The sequence below is a fragment of the Fundulus heteroclitus genome, chromosome 22 (assembly GCF_011125445.2).
Source record: "Fundulus heteroclitus isolate FHET01 chromosome 22, MU-UCD_Fhet_4.1, whole genome shotgun sequence".
In the NCBI taxonomy this organism is placed as follows: Eukaryota; Metazoa; Chordata; class Actinopteri; order Cyprinodontiformes; family Fundulidae; genus Fundulus; species Fundulus heteroclitus.
This window is the reverse complement of record NC_046382.1, coordinates 33,740,204-33,759,727: the sequence shown is the minus strand read 5'-3', so window position 1 is coordinate 33,759,727 and position 19,524 is coordinate 33,740,204. Positions and strand designations below refer to the sequence as shown.

The window sequence follows — 19,524 nt, the reverse complement described above, 5'->3', positions numbered from 1 at the left end:
CTGGGAATGCTTTTAGACTCCGACTTCAAATTTAATAAGCAGATTAATTCTGACTTCAGAAACAGTTTTTTTGTATCCCAACTTTTCTAGCTTCTTTAACTGTAGAGCTAGTTTGCAAACTGGGGGGAAGTTGTGGTTTCCGGTCTTTCTTCCAAACACGTTAAAACCTGCACAGGACACTTCTGTGGTCATCTATAGTATTTTAAGCAAATGTTAGAATATAGGTGAAATTATTCTACTATGAATGGCTGCATAAAACAAAGTCTGCTTCCTGATTTAACTTTTACAAAAAGGTAATGTCTACTCACAGCTTTGGTTTTTGCCAGGGTCATCTTGTGAGCTTGTTTGGTCAGGTCCTGTCGGCCAATCAGCAGACAGACTTCCTCTGGCCAATCAGAAGACGGCTGCTCGCGACACTGACAAATTGCCTCTCTGATAGGCAAAGCCACCCCAAAGGGGACCGACTCCAAGTCCTTCAGGGTGAAGCCTACAGTGATGGAAAGGCAGGAATAAAAGATTTGGTTATTTTGACTTTAAAAGCAACCATAGAGACAGATTATGCATTTTAAAATGTAGACCAACTGCTGTTTATCTCTAAATAAAAGGTGTTAAAATGATGTTAAAAATATAAGTTTATAGCCCAGAAAGAGAAGTCCATGCCCCACGTTTAACAACTGTGTCCTTCAAATTAAGTCAATGACTTAGGCAACATATTTAAATTTCACAAACTGCATTAACCCGGCTCTATCGAATAAGTCACATAATTTTTCCTCAGTAACAACTTTAAAAGGGAAATGAAATAGAAGTGCTTAACATCTAGAAGTCTGTGGGAATCTTAAATAATGATTCTCTCACCCATAAACCACCTTGGGAAAAAGCTGCAACAGAAACCGTGTTTTTATTCTCAGAATAGAAATTTATATTCTTTAAGATTAAAAAAAAGGGGATTTTTGTTGCCAACTTTTTATTTATGCTGGACAACGAGGATGTTTGTATACGAGTGCCCCTGCCCAGTGTGTCCACTTGATGGACCCCGTTTATTAACTTCACTGAAATTCATTACAAACTGAGGGGGATTATTTGGCAACACGGAGGCTCAGTCATTAGTACTTTCTGATCTATAGTGAAATGCTTGCTGTTCAGCCATTTGTGATCCGATAACCATAAAAAGTACTGGACTTTACCGTTTTTAAATCTCAAGATTATTTGTAGTTTTTACTAAAACTGAGGGTTTTCCCCATTTGATTCCTTTTAGGTGGAACAAGCTGCTGCAGAGGGACAGGAACAGGACTGAGTACTTTCAAGTCCAAATGTATGACTATTTGAGGCTCATTTCCTTTTAACATAATTGTTCTTAGTAATCCACTTGTATTCATCATATTTTCTTTTTCCTGCTGTGAATATTTTCATGTTGTGTTTTAATTGTGGGTGGCAACTCTCGAACCCGCTGGTGGACACCGGCGGTGAAGGATGCTGTCAGGCTGAAGGAGGAGTCCTATCGGGCTTTCTTGGCCTGTGGGACTCCAGAAGCAGCCGATATGTACCCGCTGTCCAAGCGATATTGTGGCTTGGAGGGTCGCTGAGACAAAAACTAGGATGAGGGAGGAGTTCGGAGAGGCCATGCAGAAAGACTTTCGTACGACTTCAAGGCGATTCTGGTCCATCATCTGGCGTCTCAGGAGGGGGAAGCAGTCCAGCACAAACTCTATTTATAGTGGGGATGGTGTGCTCCTGACCTCCATTCAGGATGTCGTGGGTCAGTGGGCAGAATACTTCTAAGACCTCCTTAATCCCACAAGCACATCATTGAGGAAGCAGAGCCTGGGGGCTTTGGTCAGGTTTTCCTATCTCCTGTGCTGAGGTCACCAAGATGGTGGATGAGATTTGCCCGGAGTACCTTAAGGCTTTGGATGTTGTGGGGCTGTGTTGGTTAACACAACTCTGCAACATTGTGTGGACATTGAAGGCAGTTCCCCTGGATTGGCAGACCGGGGTGGTGGTGCCCCTATTCAAAAAGGGGGACCACCAACTACAGAGGAATCACACTCTTAAGCCTCCCTGGTAAGGTCTATTCAGGGGATCTGGAAAGGAGGGTCCGTCTGATAGTCGAACCTTAGATTCAGGAAGAGCAATGTAGTTTTGTCCTGGTCGTGGAACACTGGATCATCTCTAGACCTTCAGCAGCATCCTAGAGGGGGCATGGGAGTTTCCCCAACCAGTCTACATGTGCTTTGTGGATCTGGAGAAGGCATTCGACCGTGTCCCTTGGGGGATCCTGTGGGGGTGCTCCAGGAGTATGGAGTACCAGGCCTTTTAATACGGGGTCAGAGTTTGGTCCGCGTTGCCGGCAGTAAGTCGGACTCATTTCCGGTGAGAGTTGGACTCCGCCAAGGCTGCCCTTTGTCACCGATTCTGTTCATAACTTTTATTGACAGAATTTCTAGGTGCAGCCAAGGTGTTGAGGGGATCCGTTTTGGTGGCCTTAGGACTGCGTCTCTGCTATTCGCGGATGACGTGGTCCTATTGACTTCATCAGGGCGTGATCTACAGCTCTCACTGGAGCGGTTCGCAGCAGAGTGTGAAGCGGGCCGGGATGAAGATCAGTGCCTCCAAGTCCAAGGCCATGGTCTTGAGTCGGAAAAGGGTAGAGTGCCTTCTGTAAGTCAGGGAGGATGTGCTGCCCCTAGTGGAGGAGTTTAAGTATCTTGGGGTCTTGTTCACGAATGAGGGGAAGATGGAGCGGGAGATCGACAGGCGGATTGGTGCGGTGTCTGCTGTGAAGTGGGCGCTGTACAGGTCTATGGTGGTGAAGAGATAGCTGAGCCAAAGGCGAAATTCTCGATTTACCAGTCGGTCTACGTTCCCACCCTTATCTATGGTCACGAGCTTTGGGTCATACTGAAAGAAGAAGATCGTGGAAAGAAGCGGTCGAAATGTGTTTTCTCCTTAAGGTGTCTGGGCTCTCCCTTAGAGATAGAGTGAGGAGCTCGGTCATCCGTAAAGAACTCAGAGTAGAGCTGCCACTTTTCCACATCGAGAGGAGCTAGTTGAGGGGATTTGGGCATCGTGTTAGGATGCCTCCTGGACGCCTCCCTGGTGAAGTATTTTGGGCACGTCCCACCGGGAGGAGACCCAGAGGAAGACTCAGGACACGCTGGAGGGACTATGGTTCTCGGCTGTCCTAGGAACACTCTTGGGGTTCCCCCAGAGGATCTGGCCCAAGGGAAAGCCTCCCTACTGCTACTCCAGTGACCCGACCCCAGATAAGAAAGTGTATTTAGATGTATTTTAATTGTGTAACTTTATCACTGTCATGTTGAGTATCTTGGCCAAGTGTATTTATGGAGGTTAGTAATCTCAATGGAATAATACCTTCTTAGATAAATGTCAGATTAAGTTAAAGTTCATAATTTCTTTATTATTCATGTTTTTTATTTGCCTTAATTGCATATTTTAATTCTTGTATTTTTTTCCATTTAGTGAATGTGTTGATTTTCCTTTTGTCTTTTTAAATCCGTCCGTCTTCTTCCGCTTATCCGGGGTCGGGTCGCGGGGGTAGCAGGGGGTAGCAGCTTCAGTAGGGTTTTTAAATTCCAATATTTATTTCTATTTTTTCTTATTTCCCAATTGCATTTCCTCAATCTCTTATCCTCTACAATTCATCTTCTTAGCATGGTTTTTTGGTCTGTTTTCCTGTGTTTAACCTTTGTAAAGCACTGTGTAATGTTTGAATATATGAAAACTGCTTTACAAATAAAGTTTGACTTATATATAGACCAAAATGGTTCACTTATATCAACAAATATATATCTGGCCTGGCAGTGAGAAAGCCAGATTTGAGTTTTATCACAAGTGTCTAAATTAATGATATTGTTGTATTGAATGGGAGGAAAATAATACGATGCGCTTACCCTGTGAGCTGAGCCACACCACCAGTTGCTCAGCTAGACTCTCACTGGAAAACCTGACCTTCACACTGCTCTGCCTAGAAAAAAAAATGTATATGTATTTTGAGAAATTTTGTACAAATCACAAATTTTTTTCATTATGATTTTTTTTTGCATTATTAAAATATGTTCTCAAACAAAAAATGTTACAATTTCTGTAAACTGTGTCACGAATAAAATCTCAAAACATTTAAATAAAGTCATAGGTATTTTGGTGAGCTTATTATACCTTCTGAAGTTTGGCTCACTAGCATAAGACTTCTGGCCTAGAATGAAAAACAAAAGGAGATTAGAAAGAACAAACAGCAGGGAAAAACAAGCAATAACTCACATTTATTAAATTACAACCTTATTAATGAGATTAAAGGACCTTAGTACAAGAATTTTGGCACAAGTCTGCCCCCTCTGGTGACAAGTTGAAATGACACCAGCGTTGTGCATGTGCATGAGAGGAGAGGAAAAGCATCAGCCGTTGCGACTGCACAGGTCTTTTGTTTAGAGGCGTGATGTTTTCTGAGGTAAAAAAGTTATGGATATTGAAGTCAGTCTATGTTCTATCGCTAATGCATCAATGGCAGCGGAGATTTAACTAAGTTGCAAGGTGAACGAGAGCAGCGTCACACCCACGCCCAGAGAATACGACCTGAATCACTCTCTCATGAACTGACTAATCCAACCTATAGAAGTACCTGCAGTAAATAGAGGCCAACTTATTTTACACATTGTGAAAACAAATGATATTAAGCTTAAAACTTGTGCAGTGCTCCTTTATGTCAGGCTAATTCTATCAAATATTCTAAAGGAAACTGGTCTGTTTTCCAAGATTTCATTAAAATCTTTCAAACCTGCAATATTTGGCTGCTAAAATTTGTCACAGAGACAATTAGATTAAAAGTTAAAACCGGACGAATTAAATAACATTTCATGTTTGTGGCAAGGCATCCATTGTTTCACTAAAAGCTGATTTTATATTGATGACGGGCAAGAAATAAAATGTGTTCTCACGTCTCCCACAGGCTCAAAGCTAAATTCTGACAGTGGTAAAATGGTGTATAAAATACCTAAAGCCAAGGAGCTGTAATGGGTTTAAGCACAAAAAACAAAAAGAGAAAACCAGGTGACTCACAAACGTGTGTCAGGATCTGACTGAAACAGCGAAGAGAGGGACTGACAGGTAATATGGCTGGTGTGCCAATAAACTATTACACAGAGGAAAACAGGCTGTCCAGCATTTCATAAAATACAAGCATTGTTTGGGGCTATTTAAAAAGTACCCAGGACTTTAAGTTCAAGGGACGTCTTTGAAGAAACAAAGTACCAAATGACATGGAGCTTTCTGTCTTTTAATTAGTGTCAAATGTTTTATATAGAATATGCAAATTTGCTCCCAGAGCGCAAAAGAGAAAACAACCAAGACATCAGGCATGCAACTGAAGAATGCTGCCATATAGGAAAGATGAAAGCATTAATCCGTAAAATTAGCATCTGCCATTGTTAGGCCTCTGTACAGGCAAGACCCATATTAATAAAATGTTTCCATAAGGCTGAGTTAGACATTTAGTTTATGTAGCTTGATGTCAGGAGGGGAAAAACATCTAACAGCTTCTCGATTTAAAGTGGTTCCCTTGGTAAAACTGCCTGTTCTAAAATGGTTTCATAAAAAGAAAAACAACCCAAGACCCACCTTGGAGCTGTCATTAAGCCCCCCCCCAAAAAAAAAAAAAAAAACGCTCCGTCCCCTTGATCCTCCCTCTGCTGTTTTCTGAGTTTCCGCTGAGGATCATCATAGCACATTTTTCTTTTATCCCTGTTAAAAGTTGTGTTAAAATTACCAATTCAATTAATAAATATTGCTTTAAAAAGCTGTATGTATTTTTTAAAGCAATCTTTACGATCCTGACCTCAAATCTGCATTTATAAACAACATGATGTGTTACACAGAAGATTCAAGTTGGATTTATAAATGCAGGTTTGCGCCAATAAATGACCTGCAGGTCAAAGTAACAAACAGTATTTATAAATCAAACTGTGCTGAGCTACATTCACTGCATGATCGTTGGTGTTACAACAAACAGGAAAATCTATTTATTTATTTTTTAAACCATAGAGGTTTCCTTCACGTGTTTCACTTCAAAATTACACAGATTTATATTTAACGTTTTCCAGCAAGATTTAGTACAAAATATTACATGGTTGTTTCTCAAACCTGAACTGACACTCAGCAGTGTGGTTATGGGCTATCTCCCTGTTCTTTCAGCATTTGGACTGACTCAGATCAGCTGTATTTAAAATTCTTGACTCTTCAAAGCTGGCATTATTTGGGATCTAATATTCTTGTTTGTAAAAAAGGGAGGCTGTACAAGTTTTGTTTTGTACTTAAACCACACCAGTTTAAGAATCACAGGTGCATTATAACAACCTTTTGGGATATTTTAAATAGCATTATGAATAATTCAGACAAAAACTTAAGTTGTGTGTAATGGCTAATCAAGAACATTAATGGAATAAAGTCTGGAAACTCTACTTATATTATCCAGATCCATCCAAACCTGAAAAATTATAGACAAACTCCAGACTTTTCAAGACGGAGTAGAGTTAGTTTAATCCATGCATCAAAGCTCTTGTCTTTCTTTTTACCTGAACGCAAAACAGTGCCTTATGAAAACTTGTTATTTAATGTTGCTTTTCAGAGACCAAGAAATGTTGGAATTTTCAGTTTTATGCATTAACTGAACAGAAAAAAAATCAGATTTATTTTACCCTTTGACAAGCCAAGTTTGAACCGATCAACAGGGAAATTTGGTGCTTTCCACCACTGGCTGACTGATTGAGCACGCGTCAGCCAACATCTGATTTAAGAACAAACAAGCCAACAGTAAAATATACCTGCTGAGAGCTTGAACAGGTACTTTGATACATTTGTAGACGTAGCATTAACATCTCCAATGATGTAGAGAGCGTAACTCTGTGAAGCAAAAGAAATGTAAGAAAACATCATACTTTTGCCACTTGTCTTGTCAAAATGTTTTTCTAGGTAGTAACCTAGTTAAAAAAAAAAAAAAACTACTTCAAGGAAAATGTTAATATTACTCAGAGGACACAAACAAATATTTTAGCCAATTGTATTTGTGTGATGTTTTGACCTGAAGCAAGTAAACTTCTAATAATCAGGGTTGAGGAAAATGTATAATTTTTATGTACATGTTAAATTGATTCAGGATATTGTGTTATAACATTTCCACTCCTGGTTTGTGTTGGAGTTACTTAGAGTCAGATTGTTAAAACAGTATTTTTTAAGCTGAAATACAGAAAGAAAGAAAAAATTACAAGTTGAACTTTTAAAGTAAATGATACAACATCTTTCTCTAAAGAGGCCCAGTTGCTGAATAACTAAAAATAAAAAGTGGACAGGCCTACATTGTTATCACTTATGATAATAATAATATTAATAAGCAGAAATGGTTCCACAAGTAATGGGTCTAAATATCTACTAAAGCTTCACAATGTCATGTACTAAAGAAAACCATCTGACATCTACTATAGAGGGCCTAAAACGAGTGTTTATATGAAGAAAAAAGGTAAGAGAAGAAAATTAAATCTAAAGAACTGTGAAAGGTTCTGAGATGCTTTAAAAAAGTATCTTTAAAAAAATAAAACTACATCAAATGGTTAATGCCATACCAGAAGCAGCAGCTTGGTCCTCTGACAGATGCCAGGCAGGAATGGGAATGGGGGACTTTCTTCCCCTCTCAAGCAGCTGCTGAGCCAGGTGAACACGCATGGAGGATCCGACCTCAGGAAGGATGGGCGCTGCATCTGGCCAATCACAGCTGAACATAAGGAGGCAGAGGTCAAGGCAACAGAGGAGAGGAGAAAAGTTCAACCCTTGCTGGTAAACAGCTATTCCCCGGGAAGCAATGAAATTTAAACTCTAATTGGATACATATGTTACTGAAATAATATGTTTATACTGGAATTATCTGGACAAATATAAAGAGCTATCTGGACTGGAGAACTGGCTTTATGACAATCAAACCTTTCTTTTTTCTTTCACAATGACATGTCTTGTGTGTTTCCTGACTGATTCTAATATTAAACCATTTAGCCTCTTACCCTGGTCTATCATGCAGCTCTCAGTGAAGCAGCTAATTAATGACGGGTAGTCTCTCCAGTACAAATCAACATATTCCTCCATCTGAAGGTCTCTGCAAACATGCACACAAAGATTATTCATATAAATACAGTGCAGAGAAAAAGTATTGCCCCCCCTTATGGATTGCTGTTTCTGTTTTTCTTGCATGTTTTAAAGCAACAAGTTTTAATATCAGAGAGGGTAAATCAATAAACAACATACAGTATTTTTCAAAAGACAATTTCATTTAGAGGGGAAAAAAAAGCTATACACACCAACCTGGCCCAATAAATTGTCCCATAAACTTGCTAACCGGTTGCAACCAACTTGGCAGCAGCAACTGCCATCAAACAATCGTGACAGCGGGCCACGAGTCGTTTATGTCATTGTGGAGGGATTTTGGACCCCTCTCCATTGGAGGATTGTTTGGATTCGCCTACACTGGAATTTCAAACCTGAATGACCCGTTAAAGGTCATAGCCCCGCATCTTAAATTAGATTTAAGTCCTGACTTTGACTAGGCCACTTCAAAGTCTTGATTATGTTGTTTATGGTTTATTTTTTTAGCCACTCAGAGGTGGACTTCCTTTGTGCTTTACTCTGGTTGCTACATAACCCACATACGACTGAGCCTCAGATCACAAAATGTTGGTCAGAGATTTCACCTCAGAAGTTTCTCTGGGAGAGCAGAATTCATCCGTTCCTGCAGGTCGTCCACGTGGTGAAGCAGCAAAGCTAGACCAGAGTATACCAACAGCTTGTTTGACTGTCAGTGTTAGTTTTACCCGGCACCAACTTTCTAGAAGTTTTGTGTCGTCAATCCACAGAATATTTTTCCTTAAAGTGTAACTCATCCTCATGTGAAAGCATAATCCCACACCTAGAAAAATGTGAAAAATTCCATCAAAGTGGGCGCGGATACGCAGGAAGAGGGGGAGCGGGGCTGTGTTTGAAATTGTGGAAAGCAGCAGTGAGCTAGTTTGATTTGCCGTATTGAATCATGGAGTTACGCTGGTGAGTACACCACGGTTCAGACTTTTGTGGTGGAAGTTTTTCACCCCCCTCATCACCGGAGGTTGAGCAGACCAGAGCCTCATCAGTTTGAGATGCTGGCTCAAGCTGCTGACTCAGCAATGTCCAGAGCCGGTGCTGCTGAGGCAGTGGAGGTGGGTTTCAGGATGAGGCAGCTGCTGTCTGCCTGCGAGATAGTTTATGGCAAGACAATTAATATTTAATCGCTAGACTGGATGTTAATTAAAAGTTATCTGCAACATAATTTTGCCTAGTCAAAACTCCTATTCTAAATATCTGTAATCAGATTTTGACTAGATATCTGTAATTCAGTTTTGCCAAGTAGGCTTCAAACTATTTTGCCATTCATGTGTCATTTGTCATCATAGACATCTGCAATTTAGTTTTGACTAGTCAGAATGACATTAGCTATATCTTGAAACTAAATTTATACTAGTCACAGTGATATTACGACTGGTCAAAAAGATGATATAGATATCTATAATTGAAATTCCGAATAATTAAGCTTACCGATTAAATCTTAGAATATCTTGCAGCATCACTGTGCTTGGGGACAGACTTCCTTAATCAAAGTATCAGCGGCATATGTACATCATTACAATGATCAGTATTAAGCTGTAATTGAGCTCAATGGAGCAGCAAGACAGCGCTGTTTGGATTTAGTAAATATTGAAGAAAAAAACAGGTACGATCAGACAAATGTTATATTTTCAGCCAGTTTCATTAATGAGTCACTGATGTCACTCTAGAAGCTTTTGGTTTGCTGTAATTTACTACACGTATCCCTCAAGGCGTCTCTCTGACAGTCGGACTGCTCCATCGTTGTGGTTATTTGGACACATAGTGAGTGCTTTCCGGGTGTTTTCACTGATTTGCATATGTAAGTAGGGGCATGGACAGGTATGCTAAAGTGCCATAAACAGAAAAACATTAAAAAAACTGAAGAAATCCGTCAGGGTTAAATGCTTTTTTGCTGACATAACTGTACACAACAAAGAAAACAGTAAAAGCATGGTAGCGTGGATTCTCTTAGGTCTTCCCTTGGTCAAAGCTAAACACTATCTCTATGATTAATAATAAAAAAACTTTAAAAAAGCTTGCTCTTTTAACTCTACTTGCAGTAATTCTCTTCCAGTGTATTCTGCTGCCCAGCGGGGCAATAAACTGAAGTCTTTAGAGCTGCTCTAGAAACTTCCCGACATTCTCAAATAGCTTCTGTGACATTTAGCTTGTTTAGGGCTGCAACTGAAGATGGAGCAAAAGTGATAAATAGTAATGAACCATTAGTATTTGGCTACAAACCAAGGGCTGAATGACAATAAATGCTCTTTTTATGTCCACTTTACTGTGTGTGACAGCCTATATTTAGACAATCAAAGTCATAATTGGAAGGAAGATCTAAAACAAACAAAAACAAATTATAAGTCTAAACACAATTCTCAATCCTGTAACTCAAGGTGAGAAGGACTCTGCTTTACTTTCCTCAGGTTCATGCTTGTCAAGTCAGGAAATTGTCGAGATAGTCTTTGTTATAAAAGTAAAGTGTAGTGCCTTTTTCAGGCAGCTGAAACACAGTGCCAGCAGTAAATAGGAGGGTCAGTGTTAAGTTGCTCTATACTTTAAACAGCCGGAGAAAACTTGGCCCCCTCTAGCACTTTGTCTGAAATCTCATTAAAACGATTTTAAAGTGTAGGAACGGTATGATGGAAAATGTTTTAAACTTCTATTTGGCAACCTTGATACTATTTACCCGCCCACATTCACTCCCAGCATTACACTATAAAGAAAAGAATAATAAACAAGTATAATATTCAGCACCACTGGAACTTGAAAACTACCACTAGATTTTGCAGATTTCTATAGTTTTTACTTTGTATGTGTATAAAATAAAATAAATATTCCACAGAAATGTATTACGCCAGTAAAAATAAATGTTATATTATTTCAGTGACAGTAGTAATTGTTATTTTTGTGTTTTAAACAAAAGCAATGTGGTTCAATACTTTTATTTGACTTTTTTGTAGCACACTCATACCCTGATACTCTGGTATTTCTACACAAGGTTTACCACACTGGAAATAAAACATCTCACAAGCAAACTGTTAATGGACATTTTTATGTATATTTTGGGCTGACTTCAGGATTCACAACAACAAATCTAAATATAATAGTTTCAATATAAACCTAAAATACTGAACAAATGTCCTCTGTGGGTGAGTCTGTAAAATGTTCAAATTAATACTGAAACTGGATCGGCATACCTCGTGTACAGAAAACAGTCTCCATAACATAATTTTTCTTTGGAATGAATGAATTTGGAAACCAATGAAAACATTTCCTTCTAAAAACTGCCCGTCTCCAGATGTATTCATAAAACGCTACCACCTTAAAATTTCCTTAGCATATTTTCCGAAAATCTAAACCGAGAATAGGCTACAAGCCGATTGAATGAATGCAAATATAACAAATATGCAATATTAGCAGACAACTGCAAAATATTTTCCCCCAAACAGAGGGGATGAACTATTGTTTCAAATCAGAATGAGTGCCAAAAATGACCAAACAAAGCGATCCGAGTTATCACTTGCTTACCCAGTTAACAAAAGTACAAAAGTGTAAAAAACTCAGCATACTTGAACACAACCCACATACTAACAATGCAGAACAATCACGCTGAAGAGCTCTTCACTCTCCCACTCCTCTCATTGTCATGGTCACCAGTAGCAGCAGTCACTTGACAATCTGTTGAAGCTCATTTCTCAGCAAACGCCACTGAAGGGCCTTAGATCATACCCAAACTTTCACTGGAAACAATGTGCTGCACTCCCTGTTTCCTCCTCTGGGTGAAAGTTCAATGTAGCTTATGAAAACTTGGAAAAGGTTGAGTTTGTGGTGATAATTGTACACATCTCACCTCAGTCTGCTGACATTTTTGTATAAAAAAAGAGAAAAAGAGTCTCTATGGTTCAATTAATAAATACATATCATAAAAAGAAAAAAAGAAATAAACTAAATAGCATAAAGTAGTGGCTACCTGGCCAGTTGTTGCAGCAGACACACCAGTGATGCAGCTCTTGCCCTGTGCAGCTCGTCCAGCTGCAGCTCCTGGTAGAGCAGATGGAGAACATAGAAGAGGGCGGGGATGTGAGGGAACAGAGGAGCCGAGCTCTCAAGTTTCAGAGATGAACTGGATGGAGAAGCCGTCTGGAGTGTGACAGAAGACAAAAAGGATTTTTAAACAGTTTCTATAGCAAGAGGAAAAAAAAAAATCTAAATAACTACAATATATATTTTAGTTATTTAGATTGGTCCACAAATGTGTTTTTCTCACAAAGATAATTTTGCTCACATTTTAAGTTGTGTACTAACTGTCTCTCTTTAGAACCATATAATTCAACATTTTATTTGTACCTCAATAAAAAAAGAATCCCTTGTTTTTTATTAATATTTTGTGTTATACATTCAATTCATTTTAGCACAATTAACTTAACACAATAAGGCCTGAAACAGAGCATGGTTTTCTTACAGATGTTTACAGAGTTTTTAGGTAATAGGGCGTTGCAATTTGACGTGCTTTGAAACTATAAAATATGCCAGCTGGAGTTTCACTAATTAAGTCTATTTTAAGATGAGCATGATAATACAACAATAGTACCTCCTCATTTGACAAATTACAACCCAACAGCATCCTAAACTGATGGCCCTATAGCAGTGATGGTCACTTTTATTTTATTTTTTGCCTTGAGGACCAAAAATGTCAACTTGAAAATGTAAAAATAATTTAATATTAAAAAAAATAATTCTTATGTTGATCTGCCCTAAACTAAATTTAAATTTGCATTATTTTAATGAAACAGTAATCTAATATTTGTAGAAAATGGATCAGGAAATTACTCTAGATAAAAATTATCTGAAGGCAGCTTCCCATTTTTTTTAGAAATGAAAAAAAAAAATTGCTTAATAAAATATGAATAATGCGGGGGGTAACAAACATTTTCTATTTAAAAATAATTTCAGTAAAATCATTTCCCGACAAAAATAAATACAAAAATGTGGGTGTGCTGGTTGGCCAAATTCTTTCTGCTCCTTAATTGCTGTCGGGAGTCACACGACCTGGAATAACATCCAGAGGTCTACAAATGCCCCTGGCGTCACACTTTGGAGACCCCTGCTCTAGTGAGGACAAGCCTTCAGTGCATCTAGTTGAGCTCCTTTAGATTCTTAAATAGACCTTCCCTGTTCTGCTAAAATTTAGTGAATTGTATTAAATTGGGACTGAAAGGGACTCCGTGTCAGAGTCTTTCGATCCAAAATGCACTTGGGACACTTTTTACTCTAAATAACTGTATATAAATTAGCCTTGTATCATCTACATCTTAAGATGACATTAATTGGGAACTGGTCCCACATAAATTAACTTTCTAGAAATAAAGAAGAAGTTTAGCACATATAAACTTTACAACAACTGGTTCCATTTAAAACATACGGTCAAATTACTTGCACTTATAGTTCGTCCAAAGTTAAATCAATATTAGTAAGTAATGAAGCACGTCAGGTCAGATACACAATGTATAACAAAGATGCTAAAAGAAGAGACAAGAATAATTGGATGTGAAGAATAAGATGCAATATATTTGCAGAGAGGCAGAAAAATCTATTACTTTTATCAACCTTTTTACGCATCGCAAAACCTAACTGCACGGTCCCAGTCCACTAGGATACATGGATCACATGAAATAATACAGAGTGGAATACGTACACAAGGCGGGTCCTCTTTCTCTGTAGTGACGTCACTGGCACCACAGGAGTCCACTGAACCACAGACAGGCTGAGAATTTATCTGACGATGATAATGAGATGCCAAGAGGTAGTCCCAGTCCTACAAAAACAGGACACAGATGAAGTCCAAACGTGGCTTTTCTCCACATTTACCACAATTAAAGTGAATTACTAAATATATCCATCCATCCATCAATCAATCTTCTTCCGCTTATCCAGGGTCGGGTCGCGGGGGTAGCAGCTTCAGTAGGGAGACCCAGACGTCCCTCTCCCCAGCCACTTGGGCCAGCTCCTCAGGAGGAATCCCAAGGCATTCCCAGGCCAGCCGGGAGACATAGTCCCTCCAGCGTGTCCTGGGTCTTCCCCTGGGCCTCCTCCCGGTGGGACGTGCCCGGAACACCTCACCAGGGAGGCGTCCAGGAGGCATCCTGACCAGATGCCCGAGCCACCTCAACTGGCTCCTCTCGACGTGGAGGAGCAGCGGCTCTACTCTGAGTCCTCCCCGGATGACTGAGCTCCTCACCCTATCTCTAAGGGAGAGCCCAGACACACTACGGAGAAAACTCATTTCAGCCGCTTGTATCCGGGATCTCGTTCTTTCGGTCACGACCCAAAGCTCGTGACCATAGATGAGGGTAGGAACGTAGATCGACCGGTAAATCGAGAGCTTCGCCTTTTGGCTCAGCTCTCTGTGGTGAAGATACGTTCTTCACCACAACGGATCGGTACAGCGCCCGCTTCACAGCAGACGCTGCACCAATCCGCCTGTCGATCTCCCACTCCATCTTCCCCTCATTCGTGAACAAGACCCCAAGATACTTGAACTCCTCCACTAGGGGCAGGACATCCTCCCCAACTCGGAGAAGGCACTCTACCCTTTTCCGGTTCAAGACCATGGTCTCGGATTTGGAGGCACTGATTTTCATCCCGGCCGCTTCGCACTCGGCTGTGAACCGCTCCAGTGAGAGCTGTAGATCACGCCCTGATGAAGCCAATAGGACCACGTCATCCGCGAATAGCAGAGAGGCAATCCTAAGGCCACCAAAACGGATCCCCTCAACACCTTGGCTGCGCCTAGAAATTCTGTCCATAAAAGTTATGAACAGAATCGGTGACAAAGGGCAACTTTGGCGGAGTCCAACTCTCACCGGAAACGAGTCCAACTTACTGCCGGCAATGCAGACCAGACTCTGACCCCGAGATTCGACTATCCAATGGACCCTCCCTTCCAGAGTCCCGGAATAGACCTTAACAGGGAACACTAAATATAACCCAATTATAATATATAAAGCGCTATTGTAATGACACTTTCTGAGGCACACCCTAAACTTATCAAAGCATTGTTTTCTATAAGAAACAAATGCTCCAATTAGGCCTCAATGAGGAAGTGGAAACAAACTTTCATTCAACCTCAACATGTCTCAGTCAAGGTGAATTGGCAACACTGGAAGGAAAATATTTTTTCAGATTTCAATGGGGTTTAAGCTGCCCTTGAGTTGGGAACAACATTACATCCAAAGCTGAGAGCATTGTGCTCACAAGCCCAAAAACACTGGTGTTTTCTTTTTCCTTGCTGCTAATTATCATTAGCTGTCCACACAGATATTATATTTCTCTCTATTCTGTGTTCAAACAAAATTAAGATGTTCACAGGTCAAAATTTCCCAGCATGGCGTACATGTCACTGGTTTAATGAGCTACAAACTGTGAGAAGTGCTTGATCTGATCTCTGACCGAGTCTAGATCTGGACTCATTTCTGCTTAGAAACGCACTCTGCAAAAGTTAGTTAAAAAAAAATGTATGAAAACATGTTTTCACTTTGTCATTATTGGCTACTTACTATAGGTTTTTCAGTTAAAAAAAAACAACAATACCAAAATTGGTTTCAGAGTCAGTCGGTAAACTGAAGTGTGGAAATCTTGAAGGGGTGTGAATACTTTCTGGAGGCCCTGTGTATCACCGTGTCCTGATTACAGCGGGGGTTATCCTCAATTGCAATAAACTACAGAGTACAATCTGACACATCTCCCCTCAGGTCAAAACTAAGCCAGCGCAGCGAGCCTCCAGCTGATTGACATTTTCCAGTCGTGTTTGCTTAATGAGAACGCACGCAAACACAGATTAGTTCAGAAATCCCCTGTAATTAGAGGCATTTTAAGGAACCCCTGTAAGGGCACTTTCAAGAGGAACAAACTGTTTCAGATTTCCTTTATATAATTAAAGTGCAGGTCAGGCTTATAGAAGGAGGGAGCAAACATCCGCTCTGAGGGCCTTTATTCACACGTAAGCAAAATATGTGTAAATGAGGAGCAGAGCACAAATTATATCCTCTGCTGTTTCAGGCAAACTGCACCAAAGCTGCCAGTAAACAAAGTTTAAAAACTGGGGTAGGCTCATTTTTAGTTGGAAGCATTTGAATTGAGTCCTTATTTTAGGCTGTATTTCGTACACTAGATTACCTCTATCTTAAATGTGCTAAATGTATTGCTGCCATTAATTTTTTTTAAAAACGACAAACCAGATAGTAAGACCAGCTAGTGGACAGTTCGCCTCAAAGACAGAAATGTTTTTTTGAACATTCATCCTCCTCTGTCACACCAAAAATCTTGATTATATTTCACACTATAACATACGTAACTCTTGGTTCAATGTGTTTTTTCCCAGATATATGTAATATGTTTTTTTAAGCTTTATATATTTTGCATACCTCATCAGAGCCTCGATCAGAGGGGCGAGCCTTCTTAGCAGCGATAACTGGAGACAGCGGGACTTCAAACTGGAGCTAGAAAAATACCAGAGAAATTAGTAAACAAAACATTATCTGGGTACCTAGTAATTGATGAATTAAAAAAAAAAATCATCTTTTCCAGTCAAAAGCAGCATTGCAACATTTACGAACACTGACAAAACTGTGATCAACCGTTTTTAAATATGCTATGCAGAGCTCTTCAAACGGCAGCGAAGGAGAAAAATCACAGCAGCTGACTCACGTGTCGAGTCCAGGCCAGGCGCTCGGTGTTGTAGCCCATCAGTGTCATAAAGCAGGTGACAAACTGGCTCCACTCTGCATGAGCACTGGGACCGCCGGGGGCGTTGTAGATGTTGTACCACTTCACCAGAACCTACAGGTTTTACAAAAGCTAACATGAGAACAATCGGATCTCCAGAGTCTCTTATGCCAAAAGAAAATATGCACTTCTAAAGGTTCTCAAAACAGAAGCTAGTGAAGGTATTGGAAAACAACTATTATTCTTTTAGACTATTAGTTTTTATGGAAAGGATACAGGAAAAGCAAAAAAATGTGTAATAATTGCAGTTCATTTTAAGTTAGATGTGACTTAATGAAACATTTTTCTGTCACAATATACTAAACCTCTTGATAAAATTGATAACAAAAGCTTAGATATGAAAGAAGGCTCAGAAAACATTTGTTTAGGTTGCAGTGTTGACAACCAGTACACTAGGGCTGGGCAATATATTGAGATTTTAAAAACATCAAGATTCTTAATCAATATATAAGATGAAACTATGTAGTTTATATCGAGACAGTCTATGTTGCATTATAATTATAGTTTTATGTACCCCAGTAGATTATTTTTCTGCTGTTTCTCATATTTATCTACAGCGGTTTGTTAGAAAATGTGCCTGTAAGACATTTGTGATAAAGCTTTGATACAGATTCATTCTATAATTACTTTATGAAAAGAGAACCATATCAAGAAAAATCCTAAAAACAGAGATTATTGTTGGACCATATAGCCCAGCCCTACAGTACATAATTAAAAATCTCACCTGAACACAGTAATCAAAGAAGTTTAACCTCAATATCAGTATTTCAGATTGTTTAGCTGTGTAATCTCTCAGTTTGGCGAGACCCAGATTTGTCCAGTCCCCGACTTTACAAACCTTCATGGCAACTTCTTTGGGCAGGATGAAGCGAACCGCTTGAAGGCACCTCCTCACTGCAATACAATAACATGGAGAAACTTGATGGAGGAAAATATCGTTTCTAGGGAGTTTTAAATTTTTTTCCAATTAGAACAAACAGCCCAAGATCTCCCGATACTCTACGAAATTTCTTGTCTAAGTGTTTAGGTTCTGTCAGCATGGGATTTGAAAAATCTGATCAGTCATAAAAAATGCAAAGCAAGCCTCCAACACTTTTAAACCAGTATTTTGGGGACTCGTTAAGAAACATTTGATGTACAGGACATGATTGATTTGTAAATACTGACAGAATGCCATATCCCGCTGACCGCTAATGATGCTAAAGCTAGCTTCGTCTTGTACGGTTGTTACTACTGTTACTACTTGAAAACTTAAAATACTACATTAAACATGAACTGGAAAGGTTCATCACAACACTCCTGGAGTTTTATGAAATCTGTATCGTTAAGATAATTATAGGATTGGCCTAGCAGATTAAGTTTGAATTAGCTTTTAAATTTTATACACATGTTTGTTCTGACTTTAATTAATATTGATGTCTTTCGACCCATAATTTCAATTTTAGAATGATAAAGAATCTACTGAGCTAAAGATTTGAAGGAAGTTTTCCAACCTCAAATACTTAAAGATCACTAAAGACCAATTGTCAAAATTCAGTTCTGCTCCAGTGGTCAGCAGTTATAAGAGTTATGTGAGAGGGTTGATTACTGTAATGCCAGATTATTTTTCCATTGATCATTGAGAAATGTATAACACCCCCACCCCCACCCCCACAAAAAAAAACAAAAAAAAAACAAACAAAGTCAGTTTTCAGAAAAAAATATTACTAAAATCCTTAGTCTTGTTCTTTTAACCCAGTACCATTTACTGTTGCATCTTGTAAACTGGATGTGATTTTTAGTTGTTTTTTTTTAAACTACTACTAGTGAAGCCAATTAGATGCTCTTCAATGGAAGGGGAAAAAAACTAAGATCTTCTAATAGACCGTGACTTATAGTTTGATATTAATCAACAAGTGGTTATGTTGTGTTCATTGTCCTTTAAATATAAAAACAGCTTTAGATAATCGTGTGATTTACTGTTGTTGAATCAGCTTAAAATCCAGAAGTCACCAACGGTGTCACCATTTAAGTGAGAGCAATTGGGTGACTACATTTCTCAAAACTACCGTTTTCTATAGGATATAAAAATATAGAAATGTAATGTGTGTTTATTAGTCATGTTGTTAGTTTGAACAAAAAGATTTTTAATCCTTTTATTTATGGAAACCAAGTTTTCTAACTTTCTTTCCTTGTTGTGACCTCCGTCTGGTAGTTAGAATATCTGCTGCTTCTTTTTAAACAAATGCCAAATAGGAGAAGGAAAAAAAAAACTAAACAGCGGCACAGTAATTAGTGCTGCTGTGTCTGACCAATCAGATTCCTAATCAGCATCACTAGGGTATCTTAATTGGTCATCCGAAGTCAGAAAGGTCGAAAAGGAAGTGGATAAATGCCATTTCATTAGAGGGAGGAAGCCTTGTCCATTCGATCGATGACCTAATAATGAAAAACGGAGCACCGACCAGGAACAGGCAAGAAAGAAGAGGTAGACAAAGTTATCTTCTAACAAAGGTGACACCATGGGAATTAAATAGTACAGTTAAAAAATAAATAACATAACTTTAACTTGAAATCCAGAGCTCT

The 19,524-nt window shown here is 39.1% G+C and overlaps 1 protein-coding gene across 3 annotated transcripts in view; it reads right to left on the bottom strand.

Annotated features, from left to right (window-relative positions):
- The window catches only part of anapc1 (anaphase promoting complex subunit 1), a 76,160-nt gene that overhangs the window by 36,991 nt on the left and 19,645 nt on the right, over positions 1–19,524 (bottom strand). For all 3 annotated transcript variants that reach the window (XM_021324477.2, XM_012878405.3, XM_012878407.3), the window contains 11 exons: positions 17,798–17,853; positions 16,882–17,013; positions 16,599–16,673; positions 13,871–13,990; positions 12,146–12,315; positions 8,061–8,152; positions 7,629–7,777; positions 6,834–6,912; positions 4,177–4,213; positions 3,912–3,985; positions 309–487 (listed from right to left, as the gene is read on the bottom strand). In XM_021324477.2, the coding sequence (XP_021180152.2) occupies positions 309–487; positions 3,912–3,985; positions 4,177–4,213; positions 6,834–6,912; positions 7,629–7,777; positions 8,061–8,152; positions 12,146–12,315; positions 13,871–13,990; positions 16,599–16,673; positions 16,882–17,013; positions 17,798–17,853 (1,163 nt within the window). The remainder of the gene's footprint in view (positions 1–308; positions 488–3,911; positions 3,986–4,176; positions 4,214–6,833; positions 6,913–7,628; positions 7,778–8,060; positions 8,153–12,145; positions 12,316–13,870; positions 13,991–16,598; positions 16,674–16,881; positions 17,014–17,797; positions 17,854–19,524) is intronic.